The sequence below is a fragment of the Impatiens glandulifera genome, chromosome 8 (genome assembly GCF_907164915.1).
Source record: "Impatiens glandulifera chromosome 8, dImpGla2.1, whole genome shotgun sequence".
Classification (NCBI taxonomy): domain Eukaryota; kingdom Viridiplantae; phylum Streptophyta; class Magnoliopsida; order Ericales; family Balsaminaceae; genus Impatiens; species Impatiens glandulifera.
The window spans coordinates 12,927,649-12,949,983 of record NC_061869.1 but is presented as its reverse complement, the minus strand read 5'-3'; the positions used below and the strand labels follow the sequence as shown (position 1 = coordinate 12,949,983).

Sequence of the window (22,335 nt, the reverse complement as noted above, 5' to 3'; positions counted from 1 at the left end):
GTTTTGATAGAATTTGAAATATCTAATTATAACTAAATGATGGAAGAGAGGAAGAATGAATGAATCAGAAAGGAATTTGCGAGAGAGAAGAAAAAATGAGGGCTTATTTAAGGACTGCGCCAGAGAGAACCTAGGTAAGAAATTAGGGTTTCCTTTGATCGTTGCTAGAGATAATAAGCCCAATTGCTATTATTTGACGCTGGAATGTTAGTGTTTTTATTAAATGGGCCAAACTTTGAAGGTAATAATATTGCAAATCTTAACCCAAATAAAAAAAAATTATTGGGTCTTTTCACTAGATAAACTAAAATTTTAAATTAGGTTATCAAAATTTTAATTTGATAATTTTATTAAATGGACAAAAACGTTTGTTATTTTATTTTAACTTATTATTTTAGTTTTTTCTAATTAATTTGTCACGTTTTAAAATTAAATGATATTTTAAACATATTTTAAACATATTTTTTTAAATTGAGTATTGTTTTCGAGATATATGTCTTCTAATTTGTCAAAATTGATTTAAGTAACTAAAAAATGTGTAATCTAAAAGAAGATTCGAAAAAAAAATATGAAAAGAGATAGATTCTATATTTATTTTCAAAAAAAAAAACAATCTTAAGGATATTATTTTGGGTCACTAGTTTGAATATTGAAAGTATTTGTGTTTTAATTTGAATATTTTTAAGACAAGAGGTATAAAATTGTTGAATGCTATCTAAATGCCTTAAAATGTATTATCTCTAGAATAATTAAGAAAATAAAGAGAATTATTATTTTAATTTTATAAATATTATAAATTATTTGAGACTTTTATTATAAATATGTTAAATAGGACTATTAAAAAAATTATATGTGATATTTTTAATTAAAATTAAACAAATTACACTCATTTTTTTATTCTTTTATATGAAAGCTTTTGGGATTTATTTTTGAGAAGTTTTCTCCCAAAAATGAAAATTTCCATTTATTTTCGGATCGTTTTTGAAGTTTTCTCCCGAAAATGAAATTTTTCGGGATTTATTTTCGGGACATTTTCTCTTGAAATTTTTATTGTTTTCTCCCGAAAATGAACAATTTCAAGACATTTTCTCTTGAAATTCCCGAAAGTGAACATTTTCGGGATGTTTTCCTCCCAAAAATGAACAATTTTGAGACATTTTTTTCCGAAAGTTAACATTTTTGAGACGTTTATTTTTCAAATTTTATATGTTATCTATTTATCTGTATAATTGTTTATCTATTTAGCGACCTTCATGATTATTTTTTGTTAATTCGTAAATAATGAATGTTGTCGATTAATTATAACATTGTAATGCATTTTAAATTTGAGTTTTGGATAATGTATAAGTGATTTATTTCAAAGAACGCAATTTTATAGACAGACATCAAAATAAATAAGTGTTTTACTTCATTTTTCAGAACAAAACATTCTGAAAATGAACAATTTCAGGAGAAAACAAATCTGAACAATAAACAAATCTAAACAACAAACAGATCTAAACAATATTAAATCTATCTAATAATTTGGGTAAAAATGGAAGTCAATAGAGTCTCTAAAAGCAGCATTCTACATTATTCGACTTGTCATAAGATCTCGACTAGGTAGGAAATGATCCAACTTGTAAACTGATTCTTACCGATCTGAAAAAATAGAAACACAAGACCATTAACATTGAAATAAAAAAAAATGTTATGTATAACAAGATTTGAAAAACGAAATACCATTAATTAGGGTTTTGGGTTGGGAGATGATTTTCGCCGGAGCTGGAGAGGTTGGGAGATGATTTTCGACAGAGTTAGAGATGTTGGGAGATGATTTTCGCTGGAGCCGAAGATAAATAATTTAAGGATTATGCCGAATTTTGGGTTTGGGATTATATTTATACTACAAAATAATATATTTATTTTTTCTCTCTTGCACATGTGGCTCCAAGTAGTATTTGTGGTCTTGTTTTCGCTAACCTTTTGTTGCACTATCATTCTTATATATATATATATAACAAAACTCCTTATCTAAAACAAAACATATCGATCACTCTTCAATCCTAAGCCCGATTCCCCTAGTCGTTCATTTGACTCGTCTTTGACTCTAATTTCATTTGGCTCGACGATAATCTCCTCTCCCCCGCATGGCTTTTGGCCCAATATGAGACAAAGTGGTTTGTCCACCTCCACTTTGATGCTCTTCAGGCCTCTAATACTATTGTCCTTCTTCATTTTATTATTAACGAGGAGGAGATAATTTTATGATGAAATAATTTTTTTGACGTCTTGAATATTGTTGGCCCTGAGTTTTGGGCTGTCTTAGTCCTAGGTAGAAAAAATTGATTTTTGTTGTTGCCCTAAGTATAGTTAAAAAAATGATAAAAAAAATATTGTTTTTAGTAAAATTTGAACTTATAAGTACATAAATATTTTAAGTTTGTATTTAGAATTAATAAGTTACAATATTTATGTTTTAAAAATTATAAATTTATCTAAATATTTTATATGTTTTATTAAATGTGCTGCCTGAAAAAAGAGTTGTATTGGGCTTACCTGGGTCGGCACTTGAAGAGAAAGTCCGCGAAAAATTATTACCTGCTTTGCCACCAGAGATACATTGTTGTTGCTACTTCTTCTTGTGAAAGAATAAGAAGAGGAAGACCCTCCTATAACCACAGCCAGCGAGGACATGATGATGAAGTTTTTTAAAAAGAGAATTTGGGGGTGGATTTATGTTAGGGTTTGGTTGGGCTTAAACATACCTCGAAAAAAAAAATTTATTTTTTTACCGTAAAATGTGACATCACTCTAAATTTTTTAATTTTTTTTTATTTAATTCATTATTTGTTTATCTAATTTATAAAAGAGAGAATAAACATATATTTATCCCCTAGTTTTATTTACAATTTTTTAAACTCACTTTAAACAAATTTCAAACTCACCCGGCTCAAATTTTTAAATCTGTCTCTAAAGAGAATTTCTTCAGAAAATGTGGTTAATTATATAGTGATTACTCATAATTAACCGATTATTCGTATGTAACAATCGGAAAATAGAGAAACATTGTGAATGATCTGCGAGAAAAATTAGAGTAGAGTCGAAGAATATTAAGTGCGCGATAAAAGGGTAAGGGGAGAAGTGATATTGTATGTTTAGTTTAGGATGAGGTTTTTTTGTTAAAAAATATATATATATATTATAATATTAATTAGTTTACAAATTAAAATGAAGTGTCATTTTTTTTAATAGTGTGTAATTTATTTATTTTAATTACAAATGCCACGTATAAATATTTTATCTGACATTTATGTAGGGTTGGATGTCTAACTTGTATTAAATATCTCAAATGATGAAACTTGAAAGAAAAAAAGGTTTGAAATTTCAGTTCACTCTAAAAAAGGAGCACCAATATGATAATTCTGTCAAAGAAAAATACTATTGGAAGAAAATTGTTCATTTATTTATAAAAAAGTTTTAAATTGTTAAAATTGTGATAGATAGAGCTTCATTTTACACAATTCAAAGTTCGATCCATATTTAACAAAAACACGAACCAAATTTGAGCCGCAAATAACAGTTGGGACAAAATAAATAAGTTTTAAAATTAAGAATTGAGTTCTAAATCATTGTAATTTATTAACCCAAAATTAATATTACTTTAGATATTGCATTGACATTAAGATGCATGACTTGTAGGTTGATTTTGTTCTTCAACTGAAATCATTTCTTTACACATGTTTTTCTTCTTCTGAATCGTGCTTAAAGACGAATAAGATTCTATTTGATCTTCCTTTAAGGTGAACCTTAAAATTCGTGAAATCTTAAGATAATCATTTTGGGATATTCTTAATTATGTTGTTATTCTACTTCTTGGTAAAGACATATTATCTTAAATCCTCGCTAAAAATAATTATCAATATCATAAATAATGTAGTTTAGTGAAAAGGAAATATATATATATTTCAAATCTTAAAAGTAACTATCCATTCCATTACTACAACTCGTTATAATTTTGAAACTACATTAATCAAAATTAAAAAGAGTGGAAGAAAAAAATTAAATGATAACCATCTATCTTAATCATGTTTTCAAAGTATGACAAATTTTGCATCAAAATTCTTGGATATGTTGAGAAACATTAAAACTTTTGTATATGTTTAGGGATGTCAATGGGGCGGTTTGAGACGGAGAATGCATTTACCATCCCCGCACCGTTTTATTTTAAGGATTTTTTTAATGTCAAACCCGCCCCGTTTTGTTTTGTTTGATTTCGAAGAATTCCCGCGGGGCACCGTTTTAATAAAATATTTTTTTAAAAATTACAAAATAATACTATATAAACAGATTTTTAATATAATATATAGGGTGATATGTTGAAATTTTATATTATTATAAAGAAATAATTACAATTCTTATAAAATACAGTGAATAAATAAATATATTGGTGATTTAATAAATTTAATTATGTTTTATAGTGTTCGGGCATAATCGGGGTGAGATCGGGGCAGGTAGGGGGTGGAGGACACAAATACCATCCCCGCCCCATCCCCGTTCGGTTTCGGGGAAAAAACGTCCCAAACGGAACAATTCGGTTTGGTTTTTGCTGGACGGTTTCAAATTGCTATCCTTATATCAACAAATGCTAGTATGTCATACAAGTTTGAAGACTATATTTGGATTAAAAAATATCATTGTAGACAAAAACTCAAAAAAGTAATTTACTACCTCTTGGGCGGTTGAATGTGAAAAAGCATAATAAGAGGCAAAGATCTAGTTTCTCAAATTCAAGTAAAATTGCAAAAACCTCAAAAGAAAAGTGTCTTCCAACCATTACAAAATATTATTCAATATTTGATTAGGAAAGTAAACTTAGAATGTTACTTCATTCAATATGGTTTACTTATTTCTTCAATTAACCTCAATGTGTAAAGACATTCAAGTTTTCCTAGATGTTAATTTGATCACATCCCACATAATATTAGATTTAACATTCTTCAATGTTCAAATTAAGCCCAATTAGCACATTAACAAAAGTGTAATTTTGCAAAGTTTATCACAAATTACAGACTCAAGAACAAGATAAAAAAAAACAGGGCATAGGGTTAATTTGCTTCTCCGCCAAAGCCCTTCTTGCTACTACAACATCAACTTAGATATGACAGCGTTTTGTATAGAGACAAAGCAACAAGACAATACAACATAACCGAACAATTGTCTCGTGGCGAAGCATGGCTGCCGAATATGTCACTATCTTCTTCATCTTCCGATGATACTAATATCACCCCACCATCTTCACTTGTTATGTTTCCATCGGAAGTCCATCTCCCTAGCTTGTTAGTTCTGAAATTTATATATATTTCAATTACCAATATATATAGACAGAGTTGAGTAGAAATTGAGAAATCAGAAAAAGGGTAAACCTGTGGCCAAGGACGCCTGCGTTCAAGGTTAGTTGATCGATGAACGAAGCCGATTTTGGCTCAACACTATAGGCCTTCTCGTACTTGACTTCAACTTCTTGACCCGATGCGACAAAGTAAGCTCCATTAACCAATATATCTCCTTCACTCCGCCAATTCCAATCCCTCCAATTCTGCTCAGCTGTTTCCACTCTTTTTGTTACCTGTAATTGTCTTACAAAGTTATGATCAGTTATCTTTAGATAATCATTATTATTTATAATTGTTATTAACTTATGTTTAATAAGATTCATTTTTAGTTAGTAGATAAATATTAAATGACACATCATTTCCTACAAATTTCTTGTCAATATTAAATGACACATCATTTCTTACACATCGTTTTCAAACTCTTCAACGGTTTAGTTATGTATTTCAACATGCAAACCAACCAAACCAATCATTTTAGTTTTCTTTTTTTGAATTGTGTTTTCTCTATTAGATAGAGTTAAGTATATTACCTCCTTTGCATAAGGATTAGAAGGAGCAATGTATCGATTTCCCTGGCTATTAATGGTGGGATTGCCCGAACCGCCGATGGCATACATTTCCCAACGGGTGAAATCATTATTAACTACGTGAATATAACCGCGACGACATCTAGGCATACGCTGAATAAGATTCCGGCCGAAATGGTTGAAGGAGATTGTCACTTGCATGCCGGAGTCGGGCAGGTAATTGTCGCTGTGACCCAATAACATCACTTCGTTATGGTGAGAAAAGAAATTGTTGGAAATTGTTATGGCCGTCGATCCCATTACCACGTCTATTAGACCATCTTTACAATGTGACAGGGAACAATGGTCTATCCATATATCTCGAGATCCAAATATTGATATCCCTGTTATAAGTTAACACAAACAGAAAAATATTGTTATTTGAGGCTGGTTTTCACAAAATAAAGCTGGAATTTTAAATCATGTCACATCTTATTCAAAATATTAAATTTCAATCATTTAAGACTTTCTAAAAAAATTAAAAAAATAGTAATTCTCTCTTTTTAGTTTTTTTCAACTATTTGTAAAATTAGTATATCTTGACAAAATATTAACTTTAAAACACAAATACATTCAAATTGATATTCAAATTGATATTGATAGACCATAAACAAAGTTAGATGGGTTCAAAATTATGTGAAAAATAAATAATCTACAAACATTCTCATATCACAAATTATTTTAGTCACTCAAATAACATTTTTGAAAAAATACAATTTAAAAAATAAATATATCCAAAATGTTTCAAAATATTGAAAACGCATTCAAATGGAGTGGAATTGAAATTAAAAGGAAAAATATTATTAAATATATTAATATGTATATAATTAAAATATATTTTTAAATATTATTTTATTTAAATCAACGTCAAATAAGATATTGCAAAAAAATTATAAGTTTTAAGTATATTAAAAAAAAAAATCGTCCAAACCCAGTTTCAACTTCGAAACCCGCAAACCAAACAAGGTTAATTATTTCCTTTACAAATATAACAAAAACTAATTAGAAAAATGATATATTATAATACAAAATTTGTTCTTTGAAAAATACCCAAATGTCAAAATTTTAAATTTTAAACCCTATTTGTTAAACACAATCTAAATTTGAGCCTCAAATAGCAATTTGTTTTTTCATGGAGTGGGTCCAAAATAATAGAAAATTGTGTGTTCCTTTCAAATAGTCAAAAAAGAGAATAAAATAGATGTCATTAGCTAGAAATATCAAAGATCCTAATATTTGGAATCCAAAAAAAAGTTAGAAATTGAGAAAAAATACCATCTCCGTCGGATAACGTTCGCCACCCAAAATGTGTCGGACTGGATCTTATATTAGTTTCGCCCGATTGATAACAATGATGAATATGAATATTATGAATAATCACATTACTAATATATTGCAACGTTATACAACCGCCGCCAGTAATATGAACATCGACCCCTCTTCCATCAACCGTCTTATAACTGTTAAATATCAACTCTTCCTTTAATTGGATCGCCATGTTCGACGAAAAAACGATCCAAAGAGGTTCATCCTGGATCACGGCGTACCGGAGTGTTCCTGGTCTCGGGTTAACCGGGTCGTGGTCAGATGAGTCAGTTACTATGTAGTAACGGCCACCTTTACCACCTAGTGCGTATTGACCGAACCCGATTGAACAATCAGCTAATCGCTGGCGGTTTAGTTGCCAATGTGGGTCGCACCGCCAACAATCGTCTATCGGGTTACCCGTTGTGCATGAACTCGATCGGTCTGTTAAAAGTCGCCTTCTTTTAGACATAATCGACATCGAAACGTTCACTCTTCTGCATTGCATGGTTAAAGTTAAACAATGTTAGAAATTTAACAAATAAAAAACTCAAATAACCTACCTTCTCATCAAAATCATTTATTTTAATAAAATCAAACAACAAAATAAAAAATTAAATAAAACCCAAATTGTGACAAGACCTTATTATAATATTTAACCCACCTAAATTAAGTTAGGTATGTTAATTAAATATAATATAAAATTTTTAATATTTTCAATATAAATTACAAATTAAATAAATATAAGAATAATCTTTTTATGCCTAGGTACCCAAACTTCTGGGTGACCGTGTATAAACTTAATAAAAAAATTAATAATAATAATAAAATACTAATGCTTTAAGTTGTATTTAATTATGAATGTTTAATTTTTCCAAAATCAAATAATCACTTAATTTTAAATTATTAAGTTAAAGTAAAAATGAAAAGTAAATAAAGAGGAAAGGGAGATAGATGATAATTCATTCATAGGATGCTGAGACACCAGACCCCAACGGTGGTCCCTACCTCAAAAGAAGCCATACATGGAGCCAATAAATAAAATCTAATTGACAAAAATACCCATAAAATGTTTCTTAGGCCTTGTTTGGAACTAAATTAGAGTCCCAAATAAAGACTCTCTCCCTAGTCCCTATGCAATTGTTTTCCCTATGCAATTGTTTTTCAAAACAAATGGACTCCTAACAGGCCCATATCTAGATTAGGGTTTGTAAAGTAAAAAGTATTTTATATATAATGATAAAATAATATTTTAATTAATAAATTATTTTTGATTATATTCAAAGCCTTACTACTTACCTTAGGGCTGGTTTTTTTTCAAGGTTTTTCTCTAAAATACCTTATTTTGATAAATATTTTTAAAAAATTAATATTTTGAGTTAAATTACAAAAATATCCTTATATTTTAGTTTTTCTTTTTTTAGTTAATAAAGAATAATTTTAATATTTAAATATATAAAAAGAATGATTGGATGATTAAAACTATTAATAAAAAGATAGTTGAATTTTGAGATAAAATTTTATAAATACTAACAAAAACATACATCAAATGAACCCTTAGTATAAAGTTTGGTTTTTATATCTTTTTCATTTTTTCTTTTGCTCATATATACACTTTAATGTATTAATATATTATCATATGGTTTGATAATGTACTATTTTCAACCGTGCACTTTAATTACACTAGTGGAGTAAATGCCTACTCAATACTCATAGCAAACCTAAGGACTGGTTTCATCAAATAATTAAAAAAATTGTTTTGAAAAATCCTAAAAACTTAAATCAATCAAAATTATTTTTAAATAATTCCTTATTTATTCAAACAAGGTCTAATATAACATAGTACAGTCAATCAATCTTAATATCTCTAAAATAAAACAGTACAGTCAAGTCCAAGCATCCCTTTTTCATGTTCAAGTAAAATGACAAAACTTAAAAAAGCAAATGTAATGTTTTATTTGAAAATCCCTTCCATTTTTTTAACCAATACTTATTTAAGAACTATAAAATGAACTTAAATCAAATAAAATAAAGAAATAAAGACCAGATATAAACGACCACTGACGATAGACAAGAAAAAAAGAATGCGGGACCAATCGGAGCGAGGGTTGTCTCTCTCCAACAGAAGAGAGAGAGAGAGAGTGATAAAATGAAGTGAGAGAATGAATGAATAATCATGATGAATGAAGAATGCAAGAAAAAAGGAAACCCATTAAGAAAAAGTTGATATTTTTGAAAATGAAATGTACCTCTGTAGATCTTGAACAACGGATTCAGGGTCTGGGTGTTGGCCGGGTAGTGTGAGATTGAAGGGCGGCGCCGCCATTTCCACGGCGGCGGTTTGAAGTAATGAACTGAAAAGTGAGAGAAGCAGAATGCAGGTTCGCCGGAGCAACATTGTTCTATCACTTATCATGGGTCGGCCGGCCATTTGTGTGTGTGAGTGTGTGAGAGAGAGAGGGAGTGAGCTAGGGGGAAGAAGATAAACCTGTAAAAAAAGGTCTTTTCTTGCTCAGACTACCCAACTCATCAAACAGACCTATTTATTTGTGAGGGCCATGATTTATAGAAGAAATAGAGTCTGTTGATACTCCGTTTGTTGGGTGTTAGGGGGAAAGGAAAAAGATAAGGAAAAGTAGACAGAGTTAAAGGGTTGTTTGGTATAATTTATAAATATTGAGAAAATAAAAACTAATTTATTTTATAATTTTAAAATCAAAATAAACAACTTATTTTGAATGTTAGGTGAAATCTTTTATTTGTTTGAAGGTTATTTAAAAAAATTTGGAGTTTGTTATTTAAATAAATTGAATTTATTTAAAAAATATTTAGCGTGAGTACTTAAAAAATGATAAAATAAATTTATATTTGGGAAGTAGAGTGTATTTTAATAATTTGATTAATAAATTGGGTGATGTGATTGATGAGAGAATGAATAAAATGATATTAGATTATGGTTGAATTTTTAGATAAATCGAAATTTGATTTATTTAAATAATGTTGATTAAAAAGGACTTAAAGTATATTTATTAATATTTAATAATAAAATAAATTTAGTTTTTTTTAACTGTGGGGGATAATTTTCTATTAGTATTTAATTTCGTAACGTGCGGATAATTTTTGTTGGGTGTTTTCTACTGTGCATGGATTTGTGATTTCTAACTTTAAATCTTTTTTTTCAATGAGCTTGTAGAGGTGACAAGTATTTGGGATCTACCTATTATTTTTGCGGGGATATGAATAAAATTAAGGTTTCTACCAAGAAAAAGGGTACGTAGACTTACAAGGCATATGATTGAGTTTTCGAGACAATCAAAAATCTGGAGCTCATTGACTTACCTTTGGAAGGAGGGAAATTCACATTTAGATGAGGTAACGGACATGATGGGAGTGTACAATCCCGCATTGATAGATTACTTGTGAGTAACTTGATTTTTCGTTGTGTTTCTTTATATATTTCTAAAGGTCTTACCATGTAGTTGTTTTCATCATCGTCATATCCTTATTGAGCGGGGGAGGTGGTTCCAACTAGTCGTCCTTTTAGATTCAAGAATAAGTGGTTGACTAGAGATGATTTTAACTCGAAGGTGGAAGGGTGGTGAGAGAGTGAGGTTGTGTTTGGCTCTCCATCCTCTAAGGTATGTGGGGGCGACAATAATTGATTATGATAGTGATAAGTTCCCCAGGAGCAACGTTTTACTTTGGTTTTTTTTAAATGTTTTGGAGTTCCTTAAGGTTGATATTAAGGTGGATATGAATCATTTCTACATATTTTTATCTTTTGAGAAAAGTTGGAATTCTACGTTGATTGTCCTAATTTGTAGGCAGTCAGAACTATCGACGTGAAGAATTTACGACCCATTAGTTTGGTTACATCATTTTTTAAGATTATCTCGAAATATTTTGCAAATAAAATGTGTGGAGTTTTGGGTACGGTTATCTTTGGAAATCATATGTCTTTCATCAAAGGTCGTCAAAATTTCGATGCGGCACTAATCGCCAATGAGTGTATTGAATCGGCTAACTATAAAGGAGATAAATATGCTTTTGTCAAACTCGATATCGAGAAAGAATATGATCATGTTAATTGGGAGTTCCTTTTTTATAATATGGGTAGAATGGGTATGGGGGAGAAATGGATCGGATGGATTAGATTTTGCGTATCAACTGCAAAATTCTTTGTTATCGTGAATGAGAGCTCTCATGGTTTCTTTAAGAGTTCAAGGGGTTTAAGACAAGGGAACTCTTTTCCCCTTTCTTATTTGTTATTGTATAAAAGGGATTTCTAAAATGATATCGTTTGCCGAAAATGCGGGTTTGTTTCGTGGGGTGGAGTGTGGTGCGTGATGATCTTCGTTCTCTATGTCTCACTTATTATTTACAGATGACACTCTTTGCATGATTTAGGCTACTGAGAGAAATATCAAGTACCTTCGTGATATTCTTTGGTTATTTATAGCATGTTCGGGACTGCGTATTAATTTGGGTAAGTCTGATATCTTCTTCTCTAATTTAGTTTCGTATAGAAGAAAAATTACATTGGCATGTATTATGGGATTTAAAATTGGGATTTTTTCATCTACGTATCTCCAAAGCTTCTTGGGACCCGATCATCAATAAGATGGAGAGGAAGCTTCTCATTTAGAAAAAAAATAAGATGATTTCTAAGGGGGTCGTTTAGTCCTTATCAATAACGCTCTTTTTTCAATGTCAACTTATATGATGTCTCTATTTATCCTCCCAAAGTATGTGGCCGTGAAGATGAAGATAATTATGTGTAAATTCTTATGGGATCGTCTGATTCATCATTTTCTTATTTAGTGAGATGGGATAAGATTAAATTAATAAAAGAGCAGAGAAAATTGGGAATCCGCAATCTTATTTCTTTTAATAAAGTCTTATTATCTAAATAGTGTAGTAGATTTGCATCTAAGCAAGAGAATATTGGGGTTAAATTGATTAAATGTAAATATGGTTAGGATAAGTCTGGTTGGTTTACTAGGAATTCTTATAGACTTGTGGGATGTAACATTTGGGGTGATATTTATGCCATGTAGAAGGTTTATCGGGAATATTCGATTTTTATTGTGGATGATGAAAGATTGATTAGTTTTTGGGATGACACTTGGTGTGGTGGTAAATGTTTGGCAAAGATTTTCCTCGAGCTTACTTTTTTATTTATATTTGTAGAGATACATCGATCAAAGATATATTTGACATTTGGTCTAGTGGTTTTGTTAACCGTATCAGATATAGTAGAAGACTGGACAATGAGAAAAGCATGTACAATGATAGACTTTTTGTTCATGGTTAAAAATAATGGGTTAAACTCGTCTTCTTAGGATTATATACGGTGGCGTGATCTGAATAATTTTCATGTGGGACATTATTACACTTTGTTCAATAAAGTTAGTTCGATTGATTTTTGTTGGGAAAATTTATGAGAGTCTAAGATGCTTACCAAGATCTCATTTTTGGTTAGAGTGTTATTCACGACATATTCTCAATGCCGATAGATGTTTGACATATAATCTAGTGGTTTTGTTAACCGTATCAGATATAGAAGAAGAATAAACAGTGAGGAAAGCATGTACAATGATAGGATTTTGTTCATGGTTAAAAATAAGGGGTTAAACATGTCTTCTCGAGATTCACATGTGAGACATTGTTACATTTGTTCAATAAAGTTAGTCCGATTGATCTTTATTGGGAAATTTTATGAGAGTCTAAGATGCCTACCAAGATCTCCTTTTTTTGGTTGGAGTGTTATTCACGACGGAATTCTCATTGACAGTAGATGTATGAAAAAAAGGCATGATTATTGTGAGTCGTTGTCGTATGTGTTACTAAGAAGTTGAGACGTTTCTCATCTACTTTTACATTGTCACGTTATTGCAAGTATATGGAGTCTTTTGTTAAATTTGACTATAATACAATGGGTTATACCGGACACCGTTAGTAGCTACATGGAGGCATGGATTGGGGAGACTAAAAATGCGAGACTTGGCATATAAGTCGTTATACCTATAATTTTCTGGTGGACTATCTAGTTGGAAAGAAATTGGAGAACTTTTAACAATGAAAGTAAGTCGTTAAAGATTATTCATAATGCCATTATCATGATGATATCGGAGATTAGATTCGAAAAATCTATGAATTCGTGTGAAAATCTTATTGCTCTTTTAGAAGATTTTCGGGTCAATTCATTATTCTAATGGATTCAATTTATACATAATTTTTTTTTCATGTTATGTTTTTATCGTTGTGCTTAACGACCTTTTATTAAATAAATTATTTTCAAAAAAAAATAATAATAAAATAAAATAAATTATTATTTTTATATAAAAAAATTATTATAGTTAATAAATTAAATAACATAACATAATAGTCATAAAGTATATTTTGATTAGGATTGTAAAAAAATAAGCATTTAAAAAAAATATAATTTAGTTAACAATGCTATAGCTTGTTTGTTCTTGGTTATTTTTTTGGATTTTTAAGAAGTTTTGTTTGATAAAAAAACTATTTGTATTTTTAATTTGTTTAATTATTAAAATATCTTTTATATTTAAATTTTAAATTTAATAAATATTGAATAAGAATATTTTAATAGTAATGTGATAATAAAAAAATAAAAATAAAAACTATATCAAATGCTCTGATCTAATTTGATTTTTAATTATAAATTTTACATTTTGATTAGATGAAAAAAAGTAATTATTAAAAAAAAAGTAATATAATAAGAAATTATTTGCATTAAATCCAAATAACTACGGTCAAACAAGTCATATTAAAAAATATATATATAGTTAATTTTAGCTACCAAATAAACGGCTCTGACATATTTGGTATGGAGTATTCAGATTCAGTCTCTCACATAAATTATTTTTTATTAAACTATTTTTAGTCACTAATTAAAAAATATATATCTTTATTTTTTTTTTAACATTTTACTATTAAATTTATATATTTTTCAAAAAAGATTATCAAACATAATTTTTTTAAAAGACCATTTATAATATTGGTTGATAAAAATGGAGAATTGTTTTTCTTATTTAGATTATGTTAAAATGAATAATTACTTATAATTAAAAGTGACAAGAATAGTATTTACAAGAGTAACAAGACTAATGATTATATGTTCAATTTTTACTAAGAATTTTAAGTTGAAGTGGTGTTAGATTGATATAGTTTGTATCTTAATTAATTATTCATATACATATTTTTATTTTGTTTTCTTTACTATTTATAAATATTATAAAAAAAAATACATCAAACAATGCCTAAATAACCACTTTAAAATCAAATGAATAAAAAATCTTCCAAGTAACTCAAGATCAAACAAGGAATTTATGTATCAAAAATATTTGTTTGATAAGATCAATTGGATATATACAATAGAAATGTGTGTTTTTCTCAACATAAACTATTAGTTTTTTTTTATTGAGATTTAGCTAAGTACAAACTATAACTCTAAATACATCAACCAATAGATCTTAATCCATTCACATTCCTTTACCAAACACAAATATATTTGTTTATCAAAATAAATAGATTTGTATTCATAATAAATTTGTAGCATATTTAAGAAATAAATAAAGTTTTAAGGAACATTTTGATCCCATTGAATAACTTTGGAGGATAATTTAATATTTTTGTAATCCAGCTTTAATGTCCGCAATTAACTCATCTTTCCTAAAACACTCTCCAAGGCCACTGTGTACCCTTATTACATGCCCTTTGTCTCCATTAGAGGGGAAAGAAGAAAAAGATATATAACTATGTTGTTTTTAGTACATTAAGCAAAAGTACTTCAATGATCTTTCATAATGTAAACTTAATTATAAAAAGGTATTATTAGTAATAGTATCTTATAGAGAAGTTTGAGATACATATTGATGTTTGATTTGATCTTTATAAGGATGGAGAAGCAACATTATGATGCATTATAAAAAGGACTCATTTAGAAGTGGGGTACCTTTGGCATTAAGTTGTGGGGTCTTCCTTAGAATATACTCATAGTAATAGATGCCCTCTTTTATTTTCAATTTTTTGGAATGTTTGAATAGGTGATGTAGGAATTAGGATGTATTCATTGATAAGAAATGAAATGACCTAGGTTTTGGTGGTGATTTTCAAAGCAAATGTTGATATGGAAAGGGGATCTATGTAGTGTTGTATTGAATTTAAGCCCTTTAAAAATATATTGTTTAATCTCCTCTTATAGTCTAGTGGTAACAATATGGGGATATATCAGCATTCTCGAGGTTTTAGGTTAAGTCCATTAAGTGGCAGTTTATGCGTTGGATTTGATCGCACCCAAAAGAGAAGCGGAATGATCGTTCTAAAAAAATATATTGTTTAGTAAATTTGTATGTATCCAATTTTTTTTAAGCTTATAATAGATTTGTAGTAATTTTTAGATAAACTACATACATCCTATCATAAATTTAATTATCTTAGTGCATTTAAATATATATATATATTAAGTTTAATTTTTTTTATTTCCATCTCTAATTCTAATTTATAAATACTTTTATTTACAATTATTTTCAAAATTGGTATGTTCCATTGATTATTAGTTCAATCATTGGCTCTTTGAATGACTGCAAGAATTATTTTCAATCTTCTTATTTAATTGAATTAGTTATATTTATGGTTTATACTTGTTATTTCTTTTTATATTAGCTCTTTCCCATTCCACTTATTATCTCTGAACTCCATTAATAATCTAAAATTTTGACAAAGCTAAACTAAAATAACTTATTATTTATGTAGATAATTCAAAATTGAACAAGACCTACATTATTTTAAGTGAATTATTCAAAATTATTTTAAAATAAATCATTAGTTTTATTCATTCCATTTATCAATATGAACATCTCATAATAGGATTAATTCGGTTTATTTGTTCCAACTTATTTTTAAGTATATTTGATATAATTCAGCTTATACTCAACTTATTTATTTTAATTTATACATTTAAATGCAAAATATATTAGATTATAATTTGTTACATAAATTTATACAAATTATTACGCAAACATTACAACCGAATAAAAAGTGCCTCGTCAACTAACCTATCAAAAATTAACTTTATATTATTTTTAAATTATTAAATCTCCAAATAAATCGAAGCGCGACGCTGACAGCTTAGATTGATTTTTTATGGTCCTTTTTATTTATTTATTTATTTTTTATCAAAAGGTAATACATTTTTTTTAATAACTTAATTAATTAATTAATTAAAAATTAAAAATATCTTTATTTTATTTTTATAATATTTAAATTTTAAATAAAAAAATTATTATACTAATTCAACTCATTAAAATTTTAAATGACTTTTTTTTATTAAATAATTAAAAAAAAAATCAAATAACCCAACATCAAATTCCAAATGTGATGATTTAAGAAATACAGTGACCAAGACTTTGGTCTCCAAACTAGCTCTTGGTAGGGTCCACATTTTGACAATTGGACTTGTAATTGAGCTCCACATCTTTTTAGGATCCATTTGGTTTTCTATTTTAACTGCATGCGCATTCCCACTCAAATGGATTTTTTAATGCTAGCTAGATTTCTAGTTTATTTCTATATTTTATCAACGGTTAAATTTTAGTATGTAAGAGTTTTCTTAAATATATAAAACTCGAGATACAAATAATTCAATTTTTTAACTCTCGAGGTGAAGTGTTTATCTCAAATCATGATCAAACTAATAAACTTGTTTGATTTTTGATTAGGTAGAACAAACGGTAAGAATAGAATTAGAGTTTGAACGAATAAATATTATTAAATTTATTAATATATACATAATTAAAATATATTTTAAAATATTATTTCATTTAAATCAACACTTCAATAATATATTTTAAAAATAATATAATTTTAAATAAATAAATAATCGCCCAAACCAAGCTTCGGGAGCTGGGCAAACCAAACACGACAAATATTATATGTTTTTTTTCTATCTTTAGAAAATAAAAGTTTTGACAAGGTGAGTAGTTATTTATTTACTTTTGTCTTCGATAACATGACTCGTTTCACTTTTCAACGATCAGATGTTGTATTTTTGTTTGTGCGAAATCCTATTTAATAGAATCAAATTTGTCGTATCCAATTTTTTTAATTCGAATAATACACTCATAACATTTGTGAGTCGTAGTTAATTTTCTAAATTTGTGTTGATTTTAACCGTAAAGGAAATGAAATTTAATGTTATTTGAATTCATCTTTTATTTGGAATCTCTATAGTAGATATCCTGCTAAGAGAACACAAATTTGTTAAGACCATCTCCAACCCTCAACACCATTTTGAACTCCAAAATATAGTAAACATCACATCAAACAGTAATCCATCTCCAACCCAAAAACCCATTTCCAAACTCAAAAGAATATTCTCAGAATATTCTTTTTTATACCAACTTTTTAACTTTACTAATATTATCTATATACAACTTTATAAATTTAACCCTAATCTTTTCTTATTTGTTTATGAAACAAAATTTAATTATAAATTAACAATTCATACACATAAATATAATTTAAATAAATAAATTATTAAATTATTAAATAAATTATATATAAATATAAAAAGATTATATATTAAAGATAATTAATATATAAAGTTAGAGAAATATTTAATATAAAAATAAATAAAGAAATCCTTAATTAAAAGAAACACAAAAGTTGGAGGACATGATTACATTTTATGCCTAATTGCAGTGATGAATAGTAGTACGCCAAATTTGCCGGCTTCTCTCTCCATATTTGCCGGATCTGCAAAATGCCGTTGGGAATGTCGTAGGGTTGGAGCAAAATGGGCTACTGCAAACCCATTTTGCAGTAGGGTTGGAGATGCCCTAAGAAATCACAAAAAAACATGGCAAGATTATTTGAATTTTTTCTATTATTTTTTGAGTCAGTTATATAATTTTTAATATATTTTTTATAATTTTTTTTCACATGTAGTCCTTATTTAAGTTCAACTCTCTCACAGAAAAATGTCATTTGAAAATAATAAACAAACGCCAAAGCAAAATGCAAGCAACTTGTTACTACAAGTGACAAAAGAAACAAACAACTTTACAAGGCAAATAAATTAAAAAAAAAATCACAAAAAAGCCATGCTTGCTACCAATAACAAACTCATGCACACTAAAATATTACAAAAAAAAAAAAAAAATCACAATATACATCACCCACAACAGGTTTACTTCACAAGCTCCTTAAACCAATGTATGTTCTTCAGCGCTTCGAAAAATTTAAAAGCAACAACCTCGGTTAGCACTTTGTTGTTCTTGTCTTTGTTTTAAGATATTTCTCTTTCCCACGCTCGAACCTTCTTCCAAAAGACTAGGAACCTCCATTATCTGGTGTAAGAAGAGCGCACAAAAATCATCTTGACCAGTTATGATTATTCCCGGGAAGTAAAAATATTTAAAGAAAACTTAGAATCAAGAAATCGAGTTTACTTTCTCACCTTTAGTGCAAGTTCTTCAAAACATTGCTCTACCTTTTCTCGGGTTTTAGCGCTGCACTCAAGGAATAAACAACCATGCTCCTTTGCAAGTGCTAGTCCTTCTTCTCTGCTTACTACCCTTTCTGATTCCTGTGAACAAGAATACAAGATTTTGAGACAAGAAACAATAAGATGATCCACACACATATCATCTGAGTGTGGATCCAAATGGACGATCCATCCCATGTCTAGGTTCAAATATGCCTAAAAAATAGGCGTTTGAAGGTGTATCCAACCAACTACACCTTTCATACCAAAGTATATGAATATGTATTCAAAAAGTGACTCGATACTAAAGTGCTTCCAAATAGGTTCTATGACCAAATGGCTCGATGTGTATTAGAAGTCAATACATTTCAAGTGGACACACAAAATTGCATCCAAATGAATCTCTTTTGGTAGCGGGTTATATCTGAACTTAGTGGGTCATAAAATCCAGATGTAACCAACTGCACATTTCAGACCAAACGTATATGGATTTGTATCCAAAAATTTATCAGTGATTTCTCAACTAAAACAAATAGGTTCATTTACTGGCTTCTATGACCAAATGAGCTTGATATAAAATATAAATCGATCCATTTCAAGTGGACACACATAATCGTGATTTTTTACTCAAAGTTTCAGTAGTGCGAAGAACTCACCCTATCAACTTTATTTCCAACAAGCATCTTGACACAGTCCTGATTAGAGGAGTAAAGTTCGATTTCTTTGGCCCATACATCCGACAAGTTTGTAAAGGTTTCCCTTCGCGTCACATCATAAACTGTAAATAGTAGAAATATCTCAAGGCATCAAACACGGTGTAATGTGATGAGACAAATATGCAGAAGCATCATCCTCTTTGGCTTACCAAGAACAATCCCTTGAGTTGCTCTGTAGTATGAGCTGGTTAATGTCCTGAACCTTTCCTGTCCAGCTGAAGCATATATATGAATGATGAGCAGCACACCAAACTAATCACAATTCATGATAATACTTTGAAAAACGATTATATTTTCCTAAATGATGTTAGAAAATGTATATCATACCTAGAGAAAAATAGTTAAGAATTAAATTAGACTTAAGAGTTTACTTTTTGGAGGAAACTAGCACAACCCCTTTCAATTAGGGCATTCTTAGTGGGAATCGAACCTAATAAGTTAATCATGTTGCGATATACAGAGTAGAAGCTGGAGAAAATACACCAATAATCAGAATAACCAGGTAAAGAAACACTCAATACTTATTGGCATTTGGCACTACATCATCCCAAGTCATGTTTGGGAAAAGCCCGAATAATGGTACTTATTTTTGTGATAATCTGTATGTTGGGTATCTTTTCCTTTTGTCTATTTGTTTTATAAATAACTTTGCCTTGTCAAGGTTATGAAGCTGACTTCATTTGGAATATGGTTGGAGGGGAACCAGGGTTAATATATACCATCCTTCATGAGTACTCTAAATTATTATTGTACATTATTTAAATATAATATTCATAAAATCAGTTTACTGTAGATGTTTGGGTGTGTGATTGCTTTTCAAAAGTATTTACCGTAAAAGGTTGTTTGAGATTTCTTCATTTCAGATTATGAAAAGATTGGGGGTTACATGTTTTGGGATTTAGTTAGAGAATCACAAAATGATGTTAATATAATTGAGAGTGAAGGATGATTTTCTTAAAACACGGTTGAAACTATCGAAAGCGAAATGAGTGAGGATTGTACAGAGATTAACGAAGGCAAGGTCAAGCTTGAGAACTAATTTCTATATAAAGATCCTCACTGAATCTACAAGGATGATATGGTTTATAAGGGAAAAGGTATATCAAACCCAACGAGAATAGTGAGTGTTCAGAGTGGATTCTGGCAATCATTTATAAGTTCGTTTAGTTTTCTCAAATCGTTTTTATTTTATTTTGCGATAGAAAACAATCTAGAATATTGAAACATGTTAATAGAATGAAAATATCTCGAGAATAAAGATGAGGTTCTTGCCACTCACTTACCAGTATCCCAGATTGTAAGCTTAATCTTTTTGCCTTCAACTTTGAAATGCTTGATTTTGAAATCTACACCTGTTTAAGAATGAAACAACCAAACAAGGTTATTTCTTCATTAGATTCAAAATCTAGCATGTCATTATAGTATAATCATTTAAAAGACAAATCATGAAAATGAATCAAGAAGACAAGATATGGGTTTTCATTTGATAAGGATCTTCACTGTAAATTCATCTTAAAGCTATTCACTTCCAACCAAAATTTATTTTTTGAAAGAAACAAATCAAGATCAAATGACTAGTTTAATTAACAACATTCAAATTGAAAACAAAGTATAGATATAATGTTAGTATTATTAGAAGTCACATTTACAATTCTACTAATATAACTCTTTTTCTTTTTTGAAACATTAATAACTTCTAATAATACAAACAAAGTCTATACAAGTCATGAACATGTGACCCTAACTCAACCATCAAACCACGATGAATTGATAAATACCCAAGTCTTGAATAAGTGACCTAACTCAACAATCAAACCACATTGAATTGATACATTTTCTTATGAAGTGTACACAGTTTGTATTAGTAGAGTTGTCAAACATAAATCAACCATCAAACAAAGTTGAATTGGTAATATTAGGTTGTCTTGAAGTTGAAGTAAGACATTTTGTTTGGTCCATCAAAACCACTTTTTCCCATGTTGTTCCAAATTAGTTGTTACACAAAGTCTACTAGAATCATAAACTAGTGAAAAGGAAGAATCCAAAGACTAAATGTCTAATCCTATAGAGATTCTCTAGCTATTAGCTTATGCATTTGTCTCTATCCAATCCAATCATTTGGGCATAAAAAAAACCCTTAAACTAATCTGGGTCTTTGATTGATTGATCTCATTGAAGTAGCTATCTATCTATATACCCATCTAGCTCCAAGAGAAAGAAACAAGAAGCTAATCAAAACCCTTTAATGTTTAAAGCAACAAGATCCAATAAAAGAAGAAGAGTTACAAGAAATGTAGGTCTGGTAAACTAGAGAAGAAAGAATTGGAAAGTATTACCGATGGTAGGAGAAAGATCTTCAACAGAGCTTGAAATGAAACTAACTAGAAGACTGCTTTTGCCGACAGCAGAATCACCGATCAAGAGGATCTTGAAAGAAAGATCATGGCTGTTCGCCTGTCCAGAAGACGAACCCATCAAGGATGAGGTGTCCCACTCTCTCTATCTCTCTCTCAAACCCTGCAGTTTTTCTATTTCTTTTCAACAACAAACGGGTACAATGACAACTCCATATTTAATGAATGAGAACAAAAGGTCATAAAGAGGAAAGCCCATATGGGTCACTGTCTCATAGATATTAGATGGAAAGAAAGATTTAGAAATCTTGTATTACTTACTAATGATCAAAGGTTATTAGCTTAATAAATTCATTTTACACCCAAAAGAAATCATTCATAGATATAGATAGATAGATACATCAACCCAAAAATGGAAGAATCGTAATTAATTTAATTATTGGTGTGAAGTCAAGATAGAAGAAAAAGAAAGGAAGGAGCTTTTGATTGGATTCAAAGATAAAATCTTTG

The 22,335-nt window shown here is 29.1% G+C and overlaps 2 protein-coding genes across 2 annotated transcripts; both read right to left on the bottom strand.

The window, feature by feature from the left end:
• Positions 1–4,985: 4,985 nt before the first annotated feature.
• LOC124911920 (probable pectate lyase 12) lies at positions 4,986–9,862 on the bottom strand. The gene is made up of 5 exons (XM_047452454.1): positions 9,496–9,862; positions 7,217–7,743; positions 5,906–6,285; positions 5,406–5,608; positions 4,986–5,325 (listed from the first exon to the last, which is right to left on the bottom strand). Exons 1-5 carry the CDS (start codon positions 9,675–9,677, stop codon positions 5,130–5,132), a joined length of 1,488 nt encoding a protein of 495 aa, XP_047308410.1. The 5' UTR covers positions 9,678–9,862; the 3' UTR covers positions 4,986–5,129.
• An 8,378-nt stretch (positions 9,863–18,240) lies between these two features.
• Positions 18,241–22,036, bottom strand: LOC124911893 (ras-related protein RABC2a-like). Its single transcript, XM_047452424.1, has 6 exons — positions 21,808–22,036; positions 20,755–20,823; positions 19,621–19,686; positions 19,412–19,533; positions 18,729–18,857; positions 18,241–18,618 (listed from the first exon to the last, which is right to left on the bottom strand). Exons 1-6 carry the CDS (start codon positions 21,944–21,946, stop codon positions 18,511–18,513), a joined length of 633 nt encoding a protein of 210 aa, XP_047308380.1. The 5' UTR covers positions 21,947–22,036; the 3' UTR covers positions 18,241–18,510.
• Positions 22,037–22,335: the final 299 nt, after the last annotated feature.